General features: G+C 45.4%; 1 protein-coding gene across 5 annotated transcripts in view; it reads right to left on the bottom strand.

Moving 5' to 3' along the window:
• The window catches only part of LOC138582170 (protein D7-like), a 1,409,716-nt gene that overhangs the window by 379,285 nt on the left and 1,005,394 nt on the right, over window positions 1–25,037 (bottom strand). For all 5 annotated transcript variants that reach the window (XM_069653210.1, XM_069653214.1, XM_069653212.1 and 2 more), the window contains one exon: window positions 20,087–20,150. In XM_069653210.1, the coding sequence (XP_069509311.1) occupies window positions 20,087–20,150 (64 nt within the window). The remainder of the gene's footprint in view (window positions 1–20,086; window positions 20,151–25,037) is intronic.

Raw genomic sequence — 25,037 nt, 5'->3', positions numbered from 1 at the left:
CCTGCCTTGCTATATCATCGGTCCTCTCCCAGGTTACAATAAGATCCCGCCTTAACGCACTGGTCTCTTGCCGTGAGACTTGTACTTCAGCCTGTAATTCCCCTAGTATTTGGGTGAACAGATCTGACTCAGAAGTTTGCATAATGCCCAGGCAGAGAGTTGTTGAGGCTTCGCGTTCTGTCACGCTCACCTGGTCTCTGCGGAGGCGTTGGGGCACGGTTGCAGCCCTTCCTGGTGTTAAATCTCCCCCTTCTGGTTTTGTCCCCTGCGGATCAGCTATGTGCAGTGACAATTGCTGGCTGTGCTCCTGTGTGGATATGGGAAAAATGTGAATGCGCTGGTAGGTGACTGTGGTATCTCCCAACTCCTTCAACCCAAGGTGCGATTTCTGTGAGCACGTACCGGCCCATAAGGCTCACCCGATTAATGTGAATGAGCTCTCCGTCCTGCTACTTCTGGCAGGGGCGCTTGTTGGTGGAATCTAGTTCCTTCACTGATTCCTGAGTATTAGTCCAGACCGGATGCGATTAAGTTCCCCTTTCTGCTTTCTCTCAATGTCTTTTCCCTCTTTTTGCTTTCCTTCGATGTCTTTGTCTTTTCCCTCTCAAGGTCCTGATGTTATTACTCTCAATGTGGTTGTTTTGCCCTGAATAACGTTTCTCCTAGTTTTCTTCCAAATAGTAAAGCAGCCCAATAGCGGCTGTGGAGGTGCGGAACGGCGCTGAGTGGAAGATGGATGCGACCGCGATATCCAGCAACAGGTGAGTGATGGTTTTAGGGAAGGCGCAAGGTTTTAATGGCAGCGAGCCCTTAACGTAATGTCTGTTAAGTGTCTTACATTGTCTTTTGCATGTGTTGAGAGTTTGGATGGAGTGCATCATGCTGCGGTGCCTAGATGATGCTGTTTGCGTTCGAGTGTTTGCAGCTGAGCCGTGGTGCCAGGAGGAAGCGCACAGGTAAGAGCAGGATTCTTCAGTGACAAGCACGGATGAAGGTGGCAGGATAACCTCAGGTAAGATGAATCCCAGGCGACAGTGAGCGTTAGGCTGCACGGAGGTGCAGAATAACGCGAAGCGTGTGCCTTGGGGTTGGGCAGGCTTTTATAGCTGAACTCTTAAAGACCACACCCCTAGCAAAGTTCTGCATGCCACGCTCTGCCACTCCTAGAAGTTAGAAGATGCACTTGCAGATGAAGATGGAGGCCACACCCGGACTAGTTACACAAATTAGTTCTTCAGAGTATTCTTGCTCCTAATAAAAGGAGTTCCTGTTTATTCTAAGCACTTCTGCCCATAATGAAAATGTCCCGTTTAACTCCTTCCATGAGCGTGGCGCCAGAGGCGCCAGGACTGTGTCCAACTAGGCCCCCCATGAATAAATGTCCCAAAGGGACGTGCGTGACCCATGATTCCCCTGCTCCCTCCACTTGATGGTACCACTCTTGTGATCCTGGGCAAGTGGCCATGACAGCAGCTGACCTCCTTCCGCCTGGACTGACCCTCCCGGTCCACCTTAGGTACTTTCTCTCCCTCTCGCCACATATGGTTTTCCCCAGGGTTCTAACCTCTCACCCTGGCTATTCAACGTCTGCTTGGCCCCTTTGGCCCACCTGATCTCTACCTTCTCCTCTTTCAGTGTTATGTGGATGACACTCCGCTCTCCTTCAGGCTCTCCTCTCGCTCATTCCAGACTGTCTATCCGCGATTCAGGATTGGTGTGCCTCCAACGAACTCTGCCTTAACGCCAGTAAGACGGAGATTCTTCTCATTGGGAACCCTGTGCCCGCTTTCCCCCTCTCACTCTGGCCGCCACTTTGGGCCCCCTTCCTTCGCCTTCCTGGGAGGCAAAAAACCTTGGTGTCATCTACGACTCCATCCTCTCCTCTCCGCACATCATGGACCTTGCCAAGAAGGTCCACTACCAGCTGCACCTCAGAGGTATTTTGTTTTCCCACTTTCACCCAGAATCCAACTGGTTCTCTCTAGGCTGGACTACTGCAACAGCCTCTTTCTCAATCTGCCTTCCTCTACTCTCCGTCATCTGGAACTAATCCAGAACAGGACTGCGAGAGTTGTCCTTGGCCTCAAGCACAGGAATTGTATCCCTCCAGCCCGAAAATCTCTCCAATGGCTCCCAGTGGCTGCAAGTATCAAGTTCAAGACCCTCTGCTTCGTCCACAAGGCTTTCAGGGGCTGGGGCCCACAATACATCCAACTCTCTTCCAAAATCCCGTCCTTCGCTCAGCTACCTCCAACTCTAAGGGTTAGACGCTTCTCCAGGCAGCGAGTGGGGAGGTAGATCTGTCCTCTGCAGATGCCTCCCACTGGAATTGTCTCCCTGCCTCAATCTCAATTTACTGAAGGTGCCTAAATGGGAACTTACACAGGTAGAAAAGGGAGCCTTCTTTGCAGCAGCACCAAAAGCCAGAAACACTATACCCGGATTTGGGAGCAATTCAATCTACAGAATTGTTCAAGAAAATTAAAAACACTGCTTTTCAGATAATCAATCCTGGTTCTTTTGATTATACCTGCCTTTGTGGTTTACTCATGATCGTTTGGTGTCTTTTGTTTGTCTAGCACCCATATGCCTCCGGGCCACTTGGTGGACGATACAAAATGTATTAAGGTAAAATTAAAATTGGACAGTATCTCAGAACATTACAAGATCATGAGCATTCCTTGATAAGGTTTAGATTTAGATCAACTGCAACCTTTTTCTATTTTCAAAAGCAATTTCACACATGCAGCGCTTTGTATATTTGATTTCCGTAAGAACTTGAAAATGCTAACATTTTTAAAAGCAGATTTTTCGTAATAATTTGGACTGATATAACCCTTCATCCTTCAGCCCCTGTGCAATGCAGAATCTCTTCTACCAGGAGTCACTTTCTCACTCTCTAGAGTGTGTACATTTCAATTAGGGACTTTGCTTTAATTTGTTTAGCAAGACACCTCTTTGCTGCAGCACCAAAAACCTTGATAGTGTATTTATCAACCCCTCCGGTTTATGGCCAGGTCTGAAGAATGGTTAACAATTAGGAATTGTGTTTTTAGACAAGGACACCGCTTCCATTGAGGGTGTTTTGGGATTGGGATTGAAATTAGGAACAACTCACTTTAAATTACTACATTTCTTATTCACATGGGAGCAGTTTTGTTAATTTTGAACTTCAACAAAATCACTTTGTGTTATTTAGCTATTGGGGAATTAATGTCATCATTATTTTGTAAAATGCCAAGTATCTACGTCCATACCCCCACACATTAAGGGGAAGGTATTAAAATTAAACAAATCCCCACACTTTGTTCTGTTGGACAAACTACCTATGTTGGATTTCTGGGTTTGTGCTCAGAAAAGACATCAGCATTTCGTGACCCTCTCTTGGGGAAATACAGGGACCTGGCCAGGCACTTCAGTCATGGCTAGCCACCATCATTCATCCCTCTATTTGGCTCTCCTTGTCCGTTTCCCTGATTTCCTTCAGCAATCATCAGAAATTTCACCCCAGGTAGTGTCAGGCAGTCTTCCAGGCAAGGTTCAATTCTGCAACCCTCTCAGTATTCACTGAGAGAATTTTAGGTCGCTCTCCCCTCCGTGTTGTGCATCCACTTCTTAACCTCAAAATCACACCTCCAAAAATTACAATTAGGAGACGATAGCTTATTAGCCCTGAATTTTAATTGGCCCCCTACTGTCCTCTCCACCCCAAAGGCCCAGTTCCTCTTTATGGATAGGCTCCTGGAGTTATGTAGTTGAAATGAGGGCGGGATGAATCCACCCACTGGAGTTTATTTTACACTTTCCAATGTTTCACCTAAAAAGTCACTACGTGACACATATTTGTATTTTACAAATAAACATATGAAACCTGATGAAACGATTTCCGTGTTTGCATGTTCAAACGGCATTTTTCTGCGGTTTATTCCAAAATAATAGTTATGACTGAGACATTGATCCAACCAGATATCTAATTTATTAAGTTCCACATGCCAGAACCTCTACTTTGTGACATTTTAGGTTGTAACTTGTCCTCAAGGTCGTATTTTGGTAAGGGTTACTTCAATACATAGGCCCGTTCAGCAGCTTTCTAGCGATACTTGAACCATTAGAGTGCAACCTATGATCCTTGAGAAAATGAACAAACTATGATCGTCCATTTAAACTAATGGTAATCTTTACATACATCCAGATCTTGACTTTAATTTCACAGTTAAGTTTAATTTCTCCTCAGAGCATCTGCTCCAGTCTCTGCTTCTCCGTTATTGACTTGGTCCTGCAATTAACCCATAAGACTTTCTTCTCTCAGGGAACAAGCACAAATAAAATTCCTTCATGCCACTGCTCGAGTGTTCTGAATAAAAACTGAGCCCTTCTGAGGAAAAAGGAAATTAAAGGAGATGGCTCTAGAAAAATCCAATTATGTCTCTGAAGGTTACATTTCCTTGGGCACATGAGGCCTTCTGTTTACTTTTAATATAATTGCGTCTTGCCACCACTGTTCATTTTCCCATCTGTTCATGGTTTTGAAGCTGCAAATACAGCCCTATTACAGCAACTTCTGTTTACGCAAATAATAACTTCAGGCATCAATCCCCTTTAATCAAAAGTAGGCCTCTTTATAGCTTTGACATTTGCATGCAAGGCCCTCTTAGAAAGTGTATTTCTCTTTCATTAAAAACAGCATTTTTGATGAGGCAGCTGAACATGAAATGTTACCTTTTTTTGTCTGTCAGTTCACAATTTGCAATTCCCTTGTGCTGCCTGGTTTCATTTTTCATATATTCCTTGCTTCAACTGCAGAAGTACATACATTTGAACTCACAAGGCACATTAGCAGTGTTGACAGTTTTGATGCTGGCTTTTCAGTCTGCCAGTGTGCCTTCCCATGACAATTAGGTATTTCTGCACATTATGGGCTCAACATGGCCTTTCAGTTCATTTGAGCCTGGGGCTGCCATTAAACATCACAGGGTCAAACAAGACCAGGCATTGCATGTTCCTATTGAACCAACAGAGTATACCAAAGCATCAGATAATTTAGATAAACTCCTTAAAATCAAATCTGGGATTACTAAATCTTTGAAGTTATCGCAATTTTTGACTCACCCAATACAAAATATTTCAATAGCTGACATATTTTAGCTTTCTTAATTGAACACCCATCATTAAGATCAATCTCTAAAGACAGACTATGTGCAATTTGTGAAAAGTGGCAGCATACGACACACTAAGCTTTGTTCTATTACGGTTACATGTCTTTATATTGAGATGTTATATAAAGAATGATTATATACCAAAACCTTTATGGACACTACAAAATATAAAAGCTTTAGGTGAGCAAATTGTTGAGCAATTGAGTAACTACTATCCTCATGAACAAGGAAACTTGGAGGAGATATATGGGGATTTGCTCCCCGACATCCAACTTTGCACCCATTTGTTCACAAAAAGCCTGCAAGTGTTCTGCTAATACAAACACTTATGATTCAGTGATTGCCTTAAACACAAGACAATATTTAAGAGATCCTGATAAGAATTTTGGGACCCATGCAATACTAGAAAGAAAATTAAGAAAACCACATACAGAAATTGGCTAAAGCGGCATCAATTGTCACACCTCAGGGAACCTGGCGGCTTTGGGCTAAATGGAAGCTGCGTCCTCCATTGCTGGTTCCTTCACGTACGACGAAGCGCAAAGTACGGGTCTAGTCTTTTTTTTCTACGCACTCCAACGCCGGTTCTTTAGCCACTCACTTCCGGTGTCGGATGCGTTGCAACGAACAGTATCGCTGATCGACTGCGCTGCCGTACTCCTTACACTTCGCTCCTCAGTGTTTTGTCTCCTTACCATCTCCAGTCTCCCCGTCCTCCCTTTCTGAATCTCCAGCTTTTCCTCTCGCCTCTGTATCCTCGTCCTTCCTCCTACTTTTCCGCTCCCATCTTCCACCGGTCTCTTCCTCCCGTCTTGTGTTATTTTCCCTCAGGCTTGCTTTCATTCATTCATTCCTTTCCTCGCCGCCCCTTTTCCCTTTTTCCCTCCAGCCTTGCCATTCTGTGTATCGATCTTCTGTTCTACGGACTGCCTAGCCTCTTCCCTATTGGCGTATTCTTGTACTTCTAGTGTACCGACTCCTGCCTGCGCAACGGATTGCCTGCCTCTTCCTGGATTGTATAGTTGCTACCGGAACACTTAACCCGTGGTACTCAGTCATTCTACTGCTGGTTTTCGCCCAAGTTTACCATCCCTGGAGTTTCCTGATCCACTCATCTCTTCAGCAGAAGTATATCTTTCTGGGGTTTTCTATGCCGCTGGCTTTTTCCCAACAGTTCAACGGCTGAGGAGGGTAGCCACAGTTCACCCAGTGGGTGTCACTGTGGCGTCCTTTCACGGTCGTCCTTATCTGCAAAAAAAAAAAGGGAAAGACTCGAGCTCAGGATAACCCAAAGCTTGCATTACATCAGAAAATCAGAGGTGAGGAGGAAGGGGAGGACAGGGAATCAGACTCTTCACAAGTGGAAGAGGATATAACAGATATATCCGACATCAATAATCTACTCACACTGCTTATGGGAAAATTATGCTTCGGGCTCTTGCACTGAATTATTATTGGCAGACTATTCTTTGATGGATTCTGCTCTAATAAATCCTATTGTTACGCTCACCTGGTGTCCACAGGGGCGTTGATCTGGACCGGCCTGATGTTACTTCTTCCAATGATACACGGAGCGCCGAGATGACGGAGTGGACCGGGCCACCCAGCTTGGTCTGTGTGGCTCGTATGAATACTCTTCTGTAATGCAGAAAGGGGAATTAACCACCTGTGAGGTTTAAGCTTTACCCCACCTTCTCCCCATGAATTACTTTGGGACTCCTTTAGATTCTCACCTGATAATCTGGAAAGATGAACTCTCCATCCTGCTTCACGTGCAGGGGCGCGTAGATGACCAGTTGCCTCACTGGTGTGGGAAGTTGGCGAGTTGCAGACGGTGTTGACTCCGTAGAGATAATAGTTATAAAGAGTTCAAAACGTCTGGAATTCACTCTGTCCAATTCCCCCTAGGTTGCCCTTATGGATCTGGAAAGAGTTCACGTGGCAACCAGAGATGCGCAGGTAAGTGTTTATAAGCTGTTTCTGAATAAAGAGGGAAGCTTGCTCTAATCTGTGGTCTTTTTCCTTTTCAGGCATCCATTCGGAGGAAGATCCGTGGATTGAAGAGTTTACCGCAACTGGGTAAGTCTGTAGCGGAATGTTTCCCCATAGGGGCCGGGGTGCGGCGGATATGCGGAAGAGGTCGCGCCGACCCGAGATTAGGTGAGTATCCCCGGTGATCTCAAGTAAGTCTTAATATTTGCCTTTGTTGTCTTAGATAACTCTGTTGCTCACCTTATTGTTATTATGTCCATAGGTGATGAAGAGCGGCCGCGAACTGAAGATGCGCGTGATGGAATGCTGAAAATGGCAACAGGTGAGTTCAGCGCGGCGATGCAGGAGGTGCGGCAAGAGCGTCTAATGGATTCTTTCTTCCAGGTCCAAGTCGGGAAGATGCAGGATTCAGGTGAGTATGAACAAAACTCTTGCTCTAACCTTTCCTTCTGCTTTCCTTGCAGGGTTCAGGAGCTCCAGAGTGTAGACGGGCGTGGCAGAAGACTGGAAGCTGCTGCAGGCACGGTGAGCGTTACGCTGCTACTGCAGAATAACGCGAAGCACGTGTGGCTGTCCGGGCGTGGCTTAAATAGCTTTGGAAGAAGTCCCAGGTAAGTATTCTTCCACTACCCCACCCAGTTAAGAAAATAGTCCCTGCATTAAAATAGTCCCTCCTAAGCCTCATTTGGCTTAGGTCTTCATGCAGCATGGTCTGCATCAGGTGAGTAAGCAGCATGGTCTGCTTTAGGTAAGTTAACATAAATGAGCCTGGTGCCTATGGCGCCAGGACTGCACCCAAACAGCCCCTAACTGGGGCTTTTGGGCATGCTCCAAATGGCGTGATGCCTGCTTCCAGGACTGCTGGGCCTGGTCTGGTTTCCCGGGGGCAGGCATCATGACACCCATAGACTAATCCACTTGGCTATTGTCCTGTCATTTAAGGATGCTAGTACGTTAAATTTAGATATTCAACACGTTAAACCTTCTACTAAGGACAAGAATACTGGGTAAATTAATTCATGACCAAAGCTCGAGATGTGCTGAACAATGGTGGTTGGCATTTATTTATACATTGTAAACCGTTATCGTGAATTTTAGCATTGGTTAATTTTTTAAAGGAGATGTTTATATTATTAGAATTATTCATTTTAGAAGTGAAGACTGAATTTGACGATTTGTTTTTACTAACCTTTGGTGAATTTTCAGAATTTGATCTTAATGTGTTTAGGAACCTGTTGATAACAGGAGATAACATGTCAATGTAATTTTGTTTTGGACAATGTAGAAGGTTGATATGGTAAAATATTTGTGTAAGCCAAATACCAAATAGATAAATACAAAATAAACCTACTTTAGATATAGAAGAGAGTTCAATCAGAAAGAATATTAAGAAATTAAAAAGCTACTGTGTTCCAGGCCTCAACGGTTTATCTAATGCAAATTAAAAAATACCAGGGCGTGGTTGCCAGTTCTGCAGAGCATATTTAATAAGGTATTGCAAGAAGGAATGATGTCAACATTTGTTGATTTTAGCCATGCATTTGACAAAGTAGACCAAGACTGGGCTAAATTCATCTAGTGGGCCCTCCATTGGGGGCTTCCAAAGTTGAGCTGCTTATTTTAGACTAACACCTATTAGGAAAGGTTTCTCTTGGAGAACCTTTTCCTCCATATTCTATGGATCCCCAAAAACATTTAGCTTTTTGTTTTTTTTACTCCTTGTCCTGACTTTTTACACTGAAGTGAAGCCTTCACACCACTGGCCTTTTTGCGCATTTGTTATGGGGAAACTGAGCAAACCTTCAGACGGTCAGTATTGGAAAAATAGTTTTACCTTTTTCTGTGTGCATGTTATCTATTTTGGGTAACTTTCATATTCCACACAGCATCTTACAGTGAAGTGCAATGGAGATACTTTTTTATCACTCGACTTACATTCAGGATTTTTGGTTACTTATAAATGTGCCTAAAGACAAGCTGGTGGCAGCAGTTACATTTTTACTGTATTTTGTTTTTAGCTCTCTCGCATTTACTGCGTTTGGCTACTAACTGTGGCTAGTGTCCCAACATGAACAATGTTTTTTGCTTTTTCTTTGGCCAGTTTGTCCTTTAGCCTTCTTCCTGCCTTGGCAGGTCAGGACATTCCTTTCATGGTCATGCATTTACCCAGGAAAGTCTTGCTTTTCACAGGCTAGTGCAGGCCATGTGTGTTGGAAGCCAGGAAGTGGGTTAGGACCGTCTGGTCTCAATCCAAACACTGGTTTCAGTGTGTCTACAGCAAGCATGAGTTTGCTCACAGTGGTCCCTGAATGGAACACTGCTGGGTTGTGTGAGGGGCAGATCTTCCATTGGTTGGGCCGAGTTTGTGCTCACCTGGACTTTAGGCAAAGAGTAGTCCTGCAGCCATTCCCCAGAGATCTGAAGAGGAGCCAAGTATCTGCCTAGCTGAAGACATTGGAAGACCCATGGACTGATCAAGAGAAGGCCTGGCGACCAACATTTGCTGCAGTGCTGGTGAAGCCCTGTCTGGTTACTGATCTTAGAAGACCCTTGTTGGTGCTTTGACACTTTGGAGTATTAACACCCTGCAGTTGGGAGTCTTCTGAAGTGTTCCTTTGCCATCCAGTAGACTGACCAACTCCAATTTGGGTTACAGCGGTAGAAGCATCACGTTCTGCGTTTTGACTCGGAACTTCAGGGGTCTTTAGCTTGTCCTGCAGGTCACCTTTGTGAAGAGTCCTGCATTGGGGCTTGCTGCATCCATGAAAAGATGTTGCACACAGCTCCTGTATCCGTCCGGATTTCTTCTTGTACATGCAGCTCCTGGGCTTCAACCGGAACCAACAGAGGGAAATCTACCTCTGGTGACTCCTTCCACCTGCCAAGTCTGAGGAATAATCAGAGTACGGGTGGTAAATTATAACAATACTTACCAGTACCCCCATCTTTACCCCTTTAAAGTGTCAAGAACTTTCTTTTATCACCTTTTTGCTCTGATAACGCTTTTCTTTGTAGTTTATTTTTATACAACAGTTCACAGGTTCAGCTTGTAATCATGTGGCATATTACTTCATAGTATTAGTTTCAACATTTCCACCTGCATTCCATCCCCCCTCCCAAGCCCTGTAACTAGTCTGATATAATTGTATTTAACATTCCTCCTTGTTTTGCACACTTTTCCACCAATGTTTCCTTTCCAACGTTCTTTACACCTCCCTTCCTCCACAGATTTGTTTGAATAGAGTTGGTGCGAGGGCCGTCTATTGTAGCAGATCTTCACCTGGATCTTGTTTTTGTTACCTTATCGCCTGTTTCCACACTCCTGTTTCAGCCTGTGACCATTTCGGTAATTCTTCCCACGATTTCTCAACACTCAGCCCCCTCTCTGCTTTCCAGTTCATGGCTATACTGCGTTTGGCCAACACAGATTAGAGCTATAATCTAACCTAGCGCTTTCTCATTCGTTCCCCTTCTGAAAAGACCCAACATGCATGCCTCCAGATGTCTAAACGTATGCCACCCGTGGCCACTATTTGCGATCTCCCTTCAGAATTTCTGTATAACGTTACATTCCCAAGACATATGTACCATTCCAGCCTTGCATTTTGGGCAACCCCGTTTGCTTGTTCCCTTGAATGTGGCTATTACTTCTGTGGTCAGGTAAGCCCTCGGTGTTACATATAATTGTATAAGTTGCAATCTAGCATTTCTGCATACTTTATGATAGTCTGCCACCTTTTGTCATTCCTGATCGCCCAAGTGCTTCCCTAGCTCTGCCTCCCATCTCCTTTTATTTTTGAACTCCCCCAGGGGTGGTGCTCTATATCAGCACAGCTGTGTCCTCCCTCTGAGATGTCTATTTATTCTATTTCCTCGTTGCCCATTACCTCTTCCCCAATGGTTGGTGATCTGCGCTTAATCGTGTTTATCATGGAACTGTGTAGTAAGAATTTCCCTCCCTGTATGCCTGTTTCTTTAACTCCCGTAAATCCAGTAGTTTATTCCCTACCCTCAGATCTCCCAACGTGATGATCCAACAAGTCTCCCAGTGTGCGCGCACCAAGCCCTTAGTCATTACTGCTGCTAGGGGTGTCTGCAGCAATATTGGGTCTTTCATTTCCAGTGTTTTGCAGGCTCTCTGCCATACTTGCATACCCAGTTTCACTAACTTACGTGTATCCATGTGGTACTGGTGGGGCAACCCAAATCAGGTCTTTCAGGTGTAGATGTTTTATTGCTGGTTGTAGGAGTGCTGCGTCTGTTGTGGGGCCGTCTGCCAGCCAGCTCACCACATATTACAACTGGCATGCCAGGTAGTATAGTTCAAAGTTCGGAATCCTCAATCCTCCTTTTTCAAAAGGTCTCTGTAGGGTATTAAGTGCAACCTTGTGTTGCCCGCCCTGTCAAAGGAAGCTCCTGCACTCTGTCTCGAGCTTAGTGAAGAATTGTTACAGTATGTTGTATGGTATATGTCCCGAAGCATTGTATCAGTCTCGGTAGTGCTACCATTTTTTTAACAGTAGTGCTCTCCCCTTTACCGACAGAGGCACCCTCCCCCAGAATTGCATTGACTTTACTAGCCCTTCCATTATCTTTATGGTATTGTATGCATGCTCTTGTTTTGGGTCTTGATAAAGGTTTCGTCCCAGGAGTTTCTGTTCCACGGGAGTGACCGTTCTGGCAACTTTGTTTTGCTTCCCTCAGCCAATCTGCCCAGCGGGAATAAAATGCATTAATTCCTATGTATTACAATCCCAGACAAAGTGCTGAAGTTGTCCAGCACGTCTAATACATACTGCAAGTCCTCTTCTGGGTTGTGTAGGTATAATAGCATGTCATCTGCCCACATCGACACCAGATGTCTCCTTTCATCAATTGCTATACCTGCCTCCTCATATTCCTGTCTTAGGAATGCCGCTATTGGCTCCATTTCCAGAATCTACAGAATTGGAGACAGCGGGCAGTCTTGTCTTGGTGCCTTTGTAATTCCTATTTTTCCGAGTAAATGCTTCCTGTTCCAACTTTCACCATAGGTTTTGTATATATCAATGTTAACCATCATGTAATTTGGTCCAAATCCCAATTTAGCCATTGGGGCGTAGAGCCAATTCAAATTTACCGAATCGAATGCTTTCGTCGCATCTAGTGAGGCCACCGCACAATTCTCTTTCCCACCCTCTGTGCTATTGATAACCTGGTGTAACCTTAAATTGCAGGAGATGTTACTACCCGGTATATATCCAGTTTGATCAGGGTGTATGATTTCCGTCATTACTCTCCTGAGCCGGTTTGCCAGCAATGCAGTAAGAATTTTGCTATCCTGGTTCAGGAGGGACAGGGGTCTGTAAGATACACAGTCCTCTGTGTTTTTGTTGGGTTTTGTTAGAGGAATGATGACTGCCTCTCATGCAGCCTGGGAGCGACCATGTTTCAAACACCTCATTCTATACCCTCATCAGGACTGGAGCTAGACTATCCGCATAGGCTTTGTATTATTTGCTAGGCAGTCCATGCATGCCTCGTGCTTTACCTGAGGGCGGTGTTCTTATAATAGTCACCACCTCATCTGCCGTTATGTGCTCTTCTGTGTACTTGCTGCTCATCTAGGTGTGGTAAGGTAATGAGATCTAGCACTTCCTGCAGATCCTCTCTTCACTGTGTGGGAGTCTTTGTATAGTTCTCAGTAATATTCGTAAAAACGCCTTGTTCACTCCTATCTGTGTTACTTATATTGCCCTCCCCATTTTGGATCGAGTGTATTGCTGTTTTCCTGTTACTATTGTACAGCCAAGCCAGCAGTTTGCTTGGTTTATTCCCTTGCGCATGGATTGTTTCCAGGTATTGCACATAAATACATTTGCCCAGTCTGTCCCATTGGGTGAGGCACCTAGGCTTAGCCCAGTCAAGAATGTCCAGAAGACCTCCAGCGAGTGAAGAGGATTGGATTTAGTGGGACTCACCATGATCAGGAGGCGACAGGCAGGCCCTGTACTGCTTCTGTTGGGACTGGAAGGCTGCAAATTCAGGAGCAAGGGTCTGTAGTGCAAGTTGATGATCCTCCAAGTTCCAAGGATGCATTCGGAAGGGTGACCGCTGCAGCAAGGTAGCCCAAGAGAGCTGGTCAGTCCACCAGGTGGTGGGACACTTTCGAAGGTTAAGCAAGTGCGAATCCTCAAGCAGGGGTCAAGACTGGTTGTTCCCACCAGGCACAGATCCTCAAGCAGGATGGTGAAGCACCAACAAGAACCTTTTTGAATTCAGGATGTAGGAGCAGGGTTTCACCAGGACTTGCCTGGTGGCAATGCTGTCAGTTGCAACAGTCACCCTTGCATCTTCGGGGGGGCTGCGATTCTTCAAAGAGGGTCTTGGCTCCAATGATTATCTGTCAAATGGCTATAGGGATTTTATATAGGATTTGAAATGGAGTCGCCACCAGGTCCACCAATAGTAAGGATCTACACCATTCAAGCTGGCAGGTGGCTGTTCGGTCATGGACATCCAGTGACCAAACATTTCACCCATTGTTAAGAAATATCTCTTGTCCACTTTCCCTCCATATTCTACAGACGCCCAAACCTTTTGCCCTAGTTTTTGAATCTAGGGCTGAGTTTTTACAGCTTCGCTCCCCTGGCCTTTTGCTCATTTTGTTATGCGGAAACTGGCCAGTTCTTTAGACTATCAGTAATGGGAAACCGTTTCCCCTTTTGTCTTTTTACATTTCAGGTACATGATTAACTGTGTGCACAAAGCCTCTTACAAGTCAGAGCATTGGGGATACTTTTTTTCGATCACCCTAGTATTTTACACTTGGGATTTTTGGTCTCTTGTGTGTGCCTAAAGAAAAGCTGGTTGCAGCAATGACTTTACTAGTTTTCCGTTATTTCTAGTGTGCAGATGCGTTTACCGCATATGGCTACTAAACTTGGCTAGTGTCAGAAAATTGCAAAGCCACACGATTTTTTGCTTGTCCTTTGGCCAGGAAATCCTGCATACGGTCTTGCACTGCCCAGGAAAGTTGCTGGTTTCGTGGGCTAGTGATGCCTTTGTATGTGCTTGGCCCAGGAAAGGGTTGTGACTGTCCGGTCCCATTTCACATCGGTGGAACCCGTGTCTAGGTGTGTGGCATGAGCAAAACCCAAGGTGGGCCCTGATTGAACCAATGCAGACTGTTTGAACAGTGCAGATCCTTAACATTGGTGGGCGTGAACTTGCTTCCATCTAGGATTTTGGATAAGAGGACTCCTGCAGCCATTTATTCAGATCAGTGTTGGCGCCAAGTATCCTGTGTAGACGAGCAGTCGACTGAAGATCTGTGGACGACTTCTGAAGAGGCCCAGCATTGCCTTCCTGCATTTGGTCCTGTGAAGCCCTGCTGGACTACCTGATATGCTAAGGCCCTGAGAAGTGCTTCAGCCCTTGGACTAGTGGGCCCAACCAGTCTTGATGCATTTCCGTGGCTACAGCCATCCTGAGCCGTCAGAAGTTCCCTGGGTCACCTGGTGGACTAACCAGCTCCACAGTGGGCTACTTCGGTAGAATTGTCAACATTCTGCGTTATTCACCAGAACTTCAATGGTCGCCAAGTCGCCTCCCTGCCGAACTTTCAGCCTCCAAGCCTCAAGGAATCCTGCTCTGGAAGGTCATCTCCAACCTCAACTGGAAGGTGGCCTGCTGTCACTTGTGTGTGGCAGCAGTCGCTGGAACTCAACTTCCCTAGTCTGGTGAAGTGTCCTGAAGCGGTCTGCATGGGTGCCTTCTGCATTTCCTCCATGCAAAGGGTTGCACTCTGTACCGTAAACCGGCCGAACAATCCTTATATAGCCCTCATGGGCACCCCCTCACTGGAACCAAGGGTGGGAAAACCTACCACCTGCGATCTCTTGTCGACCCACCTAGTCATCTGGGAAAATTAGAGTTGGAAGGGAAATGGTGGGAGGGGGGTGGGGTGGATATAAATAATTGCAACGCATTCACCTCCCCCGGTTCTCCTGAGAATCAACTTTGGTTATTCCATTAGATTGCCTTTTGATTGTTGGATCTAAAAGCTTGTATCTAAAAGATTGGAATACAACTTTACCTACCTGTAACTTTGTTGAATGGGACATTTCACCACCACAAGAGCTCTTCCTACATCAGCCCCTTTTCCTAAGAAGAACCTTTGTGACTTTTGGGCACAAGGCCCCACTCATCATAGGAATTGGACTAAGTTAGGATATCATTCTTGTGCTTTGGTTTCATTCTATTGCATCACTACTTGCCTACTTTTTATTGTCCAAGTTATTGAATGCATTTCTGAGCAGCTAAAAGGTGACTATATACATGTTTGATAATTGAGTGTTGTGTGATATCTCCTGCTTTTTCACTTCCTAGTGTTTTTGGGCACAGAATATAGTATTTATGTACTCACACTCTTAAGAATAGCCTTGACCACTCTCCACGCTTAACTTGATTGGTTTGGCTAACCTCTCCAGTTCGCCTGTTCACTAGAACTAGAGTTTCCTCCTAAAATCTGTCCACCAGGCCAGATGAACAAGTTACTTACCTCGGGTAACATTCTTTCGACTGTATGTTCCTCCCACGTATTCTTCATCTTTGATATTCGATATCCGGCTTCAGAAAGAATTTTCGGCAGAAGGCGCTGTGCGTCGATGCAATCAACTCAATGTCCCTAGAGGGCCTCTGTCTCGAGGATGATGTAATTGAAGGTATATATAGCATGTGCAGCACCAGTTGGCTACAGTTCTGGTTTTCTTACAGTAGAAACTACCCGCATAACCACGGGTTTGACCATACTCTAGCTTTGAAGGAGCAAAAACTAATAGCATGGGAAAATCTACTGTGGGGTAGGCTGGGAGGGCGATGAATAATATGTGGGAGGAACATCCAGTCGAAAGAACGTAACTAGAAATTGTACCACCAGTGGGATCATGAAATATGAAGATTCCTCGTACGAGCGCTTAGAGATGGATAGCGCCACCAAATAGCCCTTAATTGTTCCAACCTGGATCCCCAGATTGGCTAGGTAAAGTAGATAAGATAACCTTCTAGTGTTTTCCATAGTAAAGGGTCTACATTCTTGTCCTTGCACCAGCTGCAGAATTTGTTCCAACGGCAAGGGTAAAAAAGACTTTGTTGCTGGCCTTCTGGCCGAAAGCAATCGATTATGTCATCCGGGAGGTCCCAATCCTTGTAGCTCAGCCTCTCAGAAACCATGCGTGAAGGCTGAGTGTCTTGACCTCTGGCTGGAGAACCCGACCCTCTTCTCGCGAGAGGTCCTCTTAGTGGAAGACATATTGGAGGACAGACGGACATGTCCAGAAAGTCTGGGTACCACGTCCTCCTGGCCCAGTCCGGGGCAATTAGGATCATGTGTTTCTCGAACTTTCACAAGAGGAATGAAGGGGACTGGAGGAAACGCATACAGGAGTGGAAATTCCCAGTCCACCACAAACGCATCAGCTAGATTTTCTCTTGGGGAAAATTCCCTGGAGCAGTACAGTTCGCACTTCTGGTTGACACTGGTCGCAAACAGACCCACATGAGGGGTGCCTCAAAGGGTGAAGATCTCTTGGACTTCATTTGCACTCGTGGAAGACTGCTCTGCCTGCTCAGAGCATCCGAAGCCATGTTCTCCTCTCCGGCTAGGTGAAGTGCTGATAGAGAGATTCCTTCTTGAATTGCCAAGTACCGGAGCTGCATTGCCTCTGCACAGTGGTAGTGACACTACACCTACTCTCTTGGGGCAGTACATGGTCACTGTGTTGGCTGCGATTATCAGGACATTATTTCCCTGTACAATAATGAGAAGAAGAAAGGCATTCAGCACAAGTCTGATTGCCCTCTGCTCTAAAAAATTGATGTGATGTTTGGACTCTGATGGAGACCAACGACTGCTGATTGTCAGATTGTTGGCGTGGGCTCCCCACCCCGTGAGTGAGGCATTCATCAGTGTCATCTCTGCCATGGTTGCCAAAAAGTTTCTCCATTCAGAAAGTTGTCCTCGCAGGCCCACCACAGGAGATCCTGTGCGACCCTGCTTGGAACCTGAAGTAGGTCGGACATGTTTCCCGAGAATTGTGACCACTGCGTTCTGAGAGCCCACTAAAGGGATCTCCTTCTCAAGTGAGCCTCTGGCACCAGATAAATGCAGGCTGCCATGAGGCCAAGCAACCTCAACACATTGAAGGCTGGGAGATGCTGGGCACTCGGAAATCTGGAGACCATCTGCAGAATGTCTTGAGTCCTCACCTAGGGTGGGGAGCTCTTTGCCTGTGGCCCCCCCGCCCCCTTCTCCCCTGTTGATCTGTTTCTTCTCTTGGGATTGTGCACCTGGCCATTCGGGCCCAGGTACCTGCCCCCCTCCAGGCCACCTCCTGCACTAGGGTTCTGTATCTGTACCCATATAGTCCCCTCCCACTTTTCCTCTGCACTTAGATATACCGTATCTGACTAATTTTCACCTGCCACTTGCTGACTGCACTACCATGGTTTATCGCCCTCATTTATTCTGTTTTCACCTCTGTTCCGCACTTTCCACTCCCCCCAACCCCCTTCCATGCACTTCCCCCCTTTTCCATGCACTTGCGCTTTCTTAATGTCACTGGGCCTAGTAAGAACGCTATTTTCTTTTTTTTGTTCTCCCTTGTTCCCCTCCCTTTCGCCTGGTCGCGCTCTGAAACACTTGTGTACGAGCGCGATATAAATAAAATATTTCAGCTGGGAGGCTTGTGAGGGGCAAAGTTGCAAGCAACACTGCAAGGTTAACCAAGACAAGTCTCAACTGAGAAAAAGTAAGGCTATACCACACGAGTAAGTCCTCTTAAACATTACAGTACCTTTGGATAGAAGAAATGGTTTCACCAGGCTTCTTCTGTTCCTGTACAGCTCTGCAGATCCTTGTGTTCCTGGGCCTCAGTCGTGGGGACAAGAGGGAGTACATCTGGGGACTCCTGCACTGCAATGGGAAGGTCGGCAGCAACAATGGACACATTTCAATTCAGCAGCACAGCAAATGGCAACTGTGCGGTTCTCGGATACCACTTCAGATTTTCCTCGCATCCGGGGTCCAGCACTCTGTTGAGGTGGCTCAGGCTTGGTCAGTCCTGCTTCAGGGAAATCCAGAGGATCTTCTTGGCGCTCGGGTCTGGCTTAAAAGCGGTCCACTTGATTTGGTGTTCCTCTCCCAGGCACTTCGGTTCCAGCAGCAGAAGTACAGCCAGCTCTGAGAGGATGCCCAAACAATTTCACTTTGGGGTTGATTGGTTCCACCAATCCAAGGGGAGAAGTTGCCCTTGCAGGGTTTCTCTAGTCGAAACGAAATCCGAGCTTCAGCACAGCAGCAGGGCTTCACCGGCCAAACCAATGGTCTAGGATTTGCAGCAGGCATCTCCTCCAAGTTCTTCGGTTTCCTTCATCCAGTGGTCGACTGTCTTCGAAGCCAAAAAGCCCAGCCTTTTATGCAGGTTTCTCCCATTCATTCCAGCCTAGCTGTCAATCACACAGCAGGGTGGCTGTCCTCCAAGCACCGCCAGTCAGTCACCTCTGGATGCATTCCTGTAACCAATGGGATTAAGCACAGAGAGTTTCGGCCAACTCCTATGCCTATCGAGTTTGTCAGACTCCAAAGTCAAAAGAAACAGAGCCCAAATCACAAAAATACGAGAGTGGGGAAAAAGGTCTCTATCCAGGTTAGAAATTAAAAGTCCTCCAGTCCAGCAAAAAGAGACAGGGGTCTAAGGTAAAAGGGAATTGGCACATTCTCCCCAACAGTCTCTGGAACAGATTCCTGATCACTGCGACTGACAAACTAAATCCTGAACCAAAAAGTGACCTCTCCACCTGCGATTTCCTCAACCGGACCCCACACAGAAGACTATCCACAATGGATTCCAGTTCCTCAGCAGTGCTCTCTGGAGAAAGTCAAGGGGTAAGCTACCATAAAACTGTTCCCCATTCCCCTGCCCAAACACACATTCTCTATAGGCTTACATTGGCGTAAAGTCCTGTCCCTAAACTACTCTGGTCTGTCGTGGAGGCCTGTCAAGGAACTCTTTCTAGGCCTATCCTAGTGACTGGGACAGAGTTAGTTTACTTAACTTTTTGATCATAACCACTGGCATCATCCAATTCTCTTAATCAAGCGACCCGAAAATGTAGAACCTTGGAATTGATGACGTAAGGTGACAAGGTCTTATTAAGTGTTAGGGGTGCTATTCTGTGGTTATTCCAAGAGTCTTTCCTGAATCTCATGCATACAAGTACTTCACTGTGCTCACTGGATATTTAAGTATATGCCTTTTTCCTTCTCCCAAGGGTGAAAGTCTACCAGTTTTATAGCAAGTGTGTGACTATTTTGATTAGAGTTTTTACTTGCTCAGTGTGCATTTTAAATGCCGAAGTAGTAATTGTATAGTTTTGTACTACCTAACTTGAATTATTGGGGTTGTGTGGACACGTTGTAGCCCTAGCACTCACAGCTCTCCAGAGACTAAGCCTTGCCACTCTGCTAGCTTACCTTGATTAGGTTTAGCAAGTCCTTGGTGTGTACCGGTTCACCATAATAGGGTGGCCTCCAAAAATCCACCCAAGGGTTGATTTGGGAAAATCAACAAAAGACCTGCAGGTGACAAACACTTGTTGCAGCACCATGCATCCTTCTAAAACATGTGGCTGTCAACCAATGAGCTACACAGCCACATGAGCAGAGGCACCTACTCAGAGAAAATACTACAGGGCACCCTGACCTGCAATACTCCTTGGAGCACAACACACCAAGTAGCATCTTCAACGAGTTCTTAGATTATAATTTACAGGCAGAATTAGGTTGGTGACCCAGTAAGGGCAAGCAAAGTCTGGGCATGGAAAAGGACTTTTGATTTTAGTGTGCCAGACAGATTTGAATTTGTAATCCTAATGATTATAGACTTCCAACATCTTACCATTGACCATTTTGAAGAGAGTTGTTTTCACTTGTGTTCTTCAAGCAATGTGGAGAGCCCAATTCTACAAAAACAGAAAAGTTTAAATCAGTGATATCAGATTGAACAAAGCGCTCGTTTGTACAAGATACAGTCAACATTATTTGGAATTTTCATATTCTAGTTTAAGCAAGATTCGAGTTTAAGATGGTTCTGTACTTGGTGTTAAATCATTTATATGAATCATTTGAATAACAGCATATAAACCACAATCAATTAACAAAACCATATAAGTAGCATCACTAATTGATGGATACAGTTGAACAAATGAATACTATAATTCATATAAGATTAATTCAGTGTGCCAAGGATATAGAATAAGTTAAAAAATGACAAACATTACTAAATGTAATCTTATTTCTGATGCTTGTATCTGCTTTGCATAGGTCAACATCTAGTGGTAGCTGCAGCGCATGATGTTTGTGAAGTTTGAAAAGGGACATCGACATGGCATGTTTGTAATTCTAGCCCTAGTGTTAAGTCTACTGTACCCATGATTCCTCGTGCGTCGAGGTCCGTCAGATTATTTGTTTTTGACATGGATAGTTAGGTGTGAATGTGGAGTGTAGGTTACAGATCATGAGGTGTAAAAAGATATATGCTGTCCAAAGAACCTTCAACTGCAAGAGGGGAGGAAGGGTGGGAACATGTCAATCTAAGCAGATGCAAGCATCAGAAATAAGATTACGGTAAGTAATGTATGTCTTCTGAGGCTTGTGGATCTGCTTAGAATCATATGCTTTGCATAGATTAGCGAGTAGTACTTGGAGAAGGAGGTGGGTTGTTTGAATGAAGCGCTGCAAATAGATGTTTTAACAAAGCTTGTCCAACCTGTGTATCACCCTTGGAATGTGTTTCTAGGCAGTAGTATTGGGTGAAGTATGAACTGAACTCCAAGTGGCAGCTTTGCAAGTGATGTCTAAGGGCACATTAGCTATGACAGCTGAGTTGCCCCTGTGCCTCGAGTAGTGTGTGCGTGCTCTAGGTTGGAATGTCAGCATTCTCTTAACAAGAGAATAGCAAAATTCGATGCAGTTGACAATCCATTTTGAAATTGCCAATTTAGAGGTAGGGTCCCCTTCTCATCCTGTGGCTATGGATACAAAAAAACTTTTCCGATTGCTTTAGTCCTTTGTAGATAGTACATGGCCGTTTTTCGTACAGTGTATGAAGGCTTTTTTCTGCTGCGTTTGAGGGGTGTTGAAAAAATGCAGGAAGCTCTATGCACTGGTTTGCATGAAAATTGATCTACATTTTGGTGAAAACCATGGGTGAGTGTTGTACTGCCTTGTCTTTGTGGCTAACACCAAAGGGGTCTTGTACTGAGAGCTTGTAGTTCACTGACCCTTTTGATAGATGTAATATAGGTATAAGAAAAGCGGTTTTATACTCGAGATGTTGAAAACTGACTTTGTGCATAGGCTCGAAGGGGTCACCCATGAGCCTTATAAGTCCCAGCCGGGATAGGATTGGAAATTGCAGGGTATTGTTTAACACCTTCTATGAAGGCTTTAACTATTGGAACTCTCCAAGAGACTTTGCTTTGTGAAGTGGTGTATGCCGAGAGCAGCAGCTAGGTGTACTTTCAGTGAGTTAAAGACTAGGCCTGAGTCTAATAGACAGACTAGATAGTGAACTATATTTGACGGTGCTAAGATATGGCATTTATAACTCGCCTGTACACAAGTGTTTCTATGCATGACAAGACAAGGAGGGAGAAACCGTGAGGACAGGGAGAAACAGTGAGGACAGAACATCTATCTTACTAGGCTTTGTGTAATTACGATTGCAGAGGGGAAGGGGAGAAGTGCAGGGGGGGTGGGAGTGCAGGTAATCAAAAGTGCAGCCATCAGGTGGCTAAGTGCAGCTAATCGGGAAGTGGAGCGAGCGAGCGGCTCATAAGTGCAGGGAGAGGGGACTGTAGGGTTACAGATACAGACCACAGAGGCAGTGCGAGGTGCAACTGGACAAGCAGGGACCTTGGCCCAAGTTCAGCGGGTGGCCAGGTGACCAGTGCATGGAACAGACTGGTCTTCACCAGGGGAGAGGAAGAGAGAAAGCGGAAATGGAGAAAGGTCTTGAGTTGCTTCCAGAACCCGAGATGATTCTGCCCAAGTTTGCAAGAGGCAGGGAGCCTGTTACAGAAGGAGGCCCCAGTCAATGAAGGATCTGCCCCAACTCTGTGCTTGGAAAAGCGACTGACCCTCAGAGAGTTGGAGGAGTGGAGAGCTCGAGAAGGGAGATACTTGGGAAGAAAGAGTTGGAGGTATTCAATTGGAATAGCATTGGATTTAGTTAACATGTTTTGCACCTTAACACAAAACACTTCAATTTGTTGAAATAGCAATGTTGTGTGTTTGGTTTGCATGCCTCTAAGGATTCCCTGCACCTTTGGTCTAGGTGTAGGTGACCAAATTCTATGACCTCAGGAGGCAAGCTGCTAAATTCAATGTCTGAGGGCACGGGTGGCGTGTCGTCCCTAGATCCTGTATTAACATGTTGTCTGGACATAGTAGTTTGATGGTAGGACACCGGGTCATCATCTGCAGGTGAGAAAACCATGGTTGTCATGACCAAGTTGGAGCTACTAGGATACCTGTTACTTGTTCCCGGTGTAGCTTGTGGACTATTTTTAGAAGAGGTTTGGGGAAAAGCATATGCAAATCTCCCCGTCCAATTCATTAGTAGTGTGCTCCCTTTGGAATCTTTCTGGGGAAACCTGGATGCATAATCACTCATTTTATTTTCTCCGAGTAGCAAATGGGTCTACTTCTAGGAACGCCCAGTTTGAGAAGAGGTGTTGTGTAGTAGGTCTGTTTAGTTGCTACTCGTGTTCTAAGGGTAGTACCACGCTCAGTACGTCTGCCAGTGAATTGAGTTCCCCTAGAACATGTTGTGCTAGGAGAACCATGTGTTTTAGTGCCCACAGCCAGCTGTTTTGGGCGGTTTATAGTCAAAAAGTCGAATGAAAAACATCGAATTACAAAAATGTCGGAAAAAAAGTCGATTTTTTTTTTGTTTTTGTTTTTTTAATGGGGGGGTCCCCTCCAACCCCCCGTTTATTTTTTACCAGCTAAAGCCCAAAAAACATACAAATAAAAAAAAACATTTGATTTTTGATCCGACTTTTTTTCGATATTTTTGCAAGTCGACTTATTTCATTCGACTTTTTGACTGGACACCGTTTTGGGCTAGTTTGGACAGTCCTGAAGAATGTGTCCCCCCACCTCGTTTGGCTGTGGTGCCGTCTATTAGGATGAGGACTGATGTGTACCGAATCTTGAATACTTAAAGTGCTTTGAAGACAGCTATCAGTTGCAGAAGGTTGATGGGCTTCTTGGTTAATGCCTGTGCCCCTGTGGCATGTGAAGGAGAAAATTAGCCCCCATCCTGTTAGGGACGCATCTGTAAGAGTGCCTTCGATTGCTGGTGTATTGAAAGTCTTTCCCTTTAACAGATTGTCTTTGGACCACCATTGTATCGATTGAACTAGATGTTGCGAAACCACCACTAGACTGCCCCATATGCCGCTTGCTTGCAACCATTTTTTCGCCAACCACTCTTGCAATGGACGCACGCGCAGTTGAGTGTGTGGCATTAGATAAATGCAGGAAGCCATTTCTAGAAGGAACATTGCCTTTCGCACTGTTACTTGACGACCAGCTATATACTGGGGTGTTTAAAACAGCAATTTGCGGACCCTCTCATTGGAGGGGAAGACTAGTGAGTCATTTGTTTTGATTAGTGCCCCTAGGAACTGTTTTACTTGGCTGCGAATTAGACTTGAATTACTTTAGTTTATTGAGAAGCTTCATTGAAAAAGCAAATTGACTGTTCATTGGGTGTTTTGTAGGCACCCTTGCGCTGTCTCCAGTTACTAGCCAGTCATCCAAGTAAGGGTACACTGGAATGGACTTGCTTCGTAAGTGGGTGGTTACTACCGCTAGTACCTTTGTAAATACCCCAGGGCCTGAGGCTATGCCAAATGGTAGCACTTTGAATTGGTAGTGCTTGTCCCCCACTTTGAATCTGAGCTATTTGTGCGCTGGCAACATTGAAATATTAATGTATGCATCTTTCATGTCCAATGTTGCCATGTAATCAATCCCCTGTAATGTAGTAATTCTGAAACCTTTAGGATTGACATACATGTTTGCAGGGCACAGGTCCAGCATTGGCCACATTATTAGAACTTTCTTTTGAACAAGGAGTAAACTGAATAAATACCTTGATCCTTCTCTGGAGATGGCACCAGCTCTATTGCCCCCTTGTCTAGAAGCACTTTGATTTCTTTTAGCAGTATACGAAAATGTCCTGGAGACATTTGTCGCATGTGGTAGATGGTGGCTTGATGATTGGAGGAACTTTACGGAGTACCCTTTTGCCACTGTTGCAAGGACCTAGCAATCTGTAGTTCTTCACCCCCATTGCTGGGTAAAGAGTTGTATGCAGCCCCCAACCCGGGATGCATGGGAGGGAACTATAATCAGTTTGCAATTTGTTGGCCAGGGTTGCAGTGCCTCTAGAGGTTGCAACTCTGTCTTGCCCTTTTCCTCTGCGAAACCCCCTCTGCTGATAGGACTGATAGGAGGTTGAATGAGACTGGACTATAAAATGACAAGCCTGATGTTCTTGATCCTGGCTGATTGGACTTACTGAAGTCTGAGGTACGAAAGGTACGGCGCTTGTTAAAGTTCCTCTTTGGACAGATGGTTTGTTAGTATTTTGCCCAAATGTTTTCATGGTCTTGTGCTCTTTTTTGGCAGTCTAGTGGTTGTACAGCTTTTCCAAACAGGACCATGTCCTCAACAAGCATATTGATTAAAGCTGCCCGAGTTTTGGGTTTAAACCCTGAGCCATGAGGGTCTTTTGAGGAGTGGACCCTCTGTGATGACTCTTCCTGAGGTGTCTG

The sequence above is a fragment of the Ambystoma mexicanum genome, chromosome 3q (genome assembly GCF_040938575.1).
Source record: "Ambystoma mexicanum isolate Mex_15411 chromosome 3q, UKY_AmexF1_1, whole genome shotgun sequence".
Taxonomy (NCBI): domain Eukaryota; kingdom Metazoa; phylum Chordata; class Amphibia; order Caudata; family Ambystomatidae; genus Ambystoma; species Ambystoma mexicanum.
This window is presented reverse-complemented; position numbering and strand designations above follow the sequence as displayed.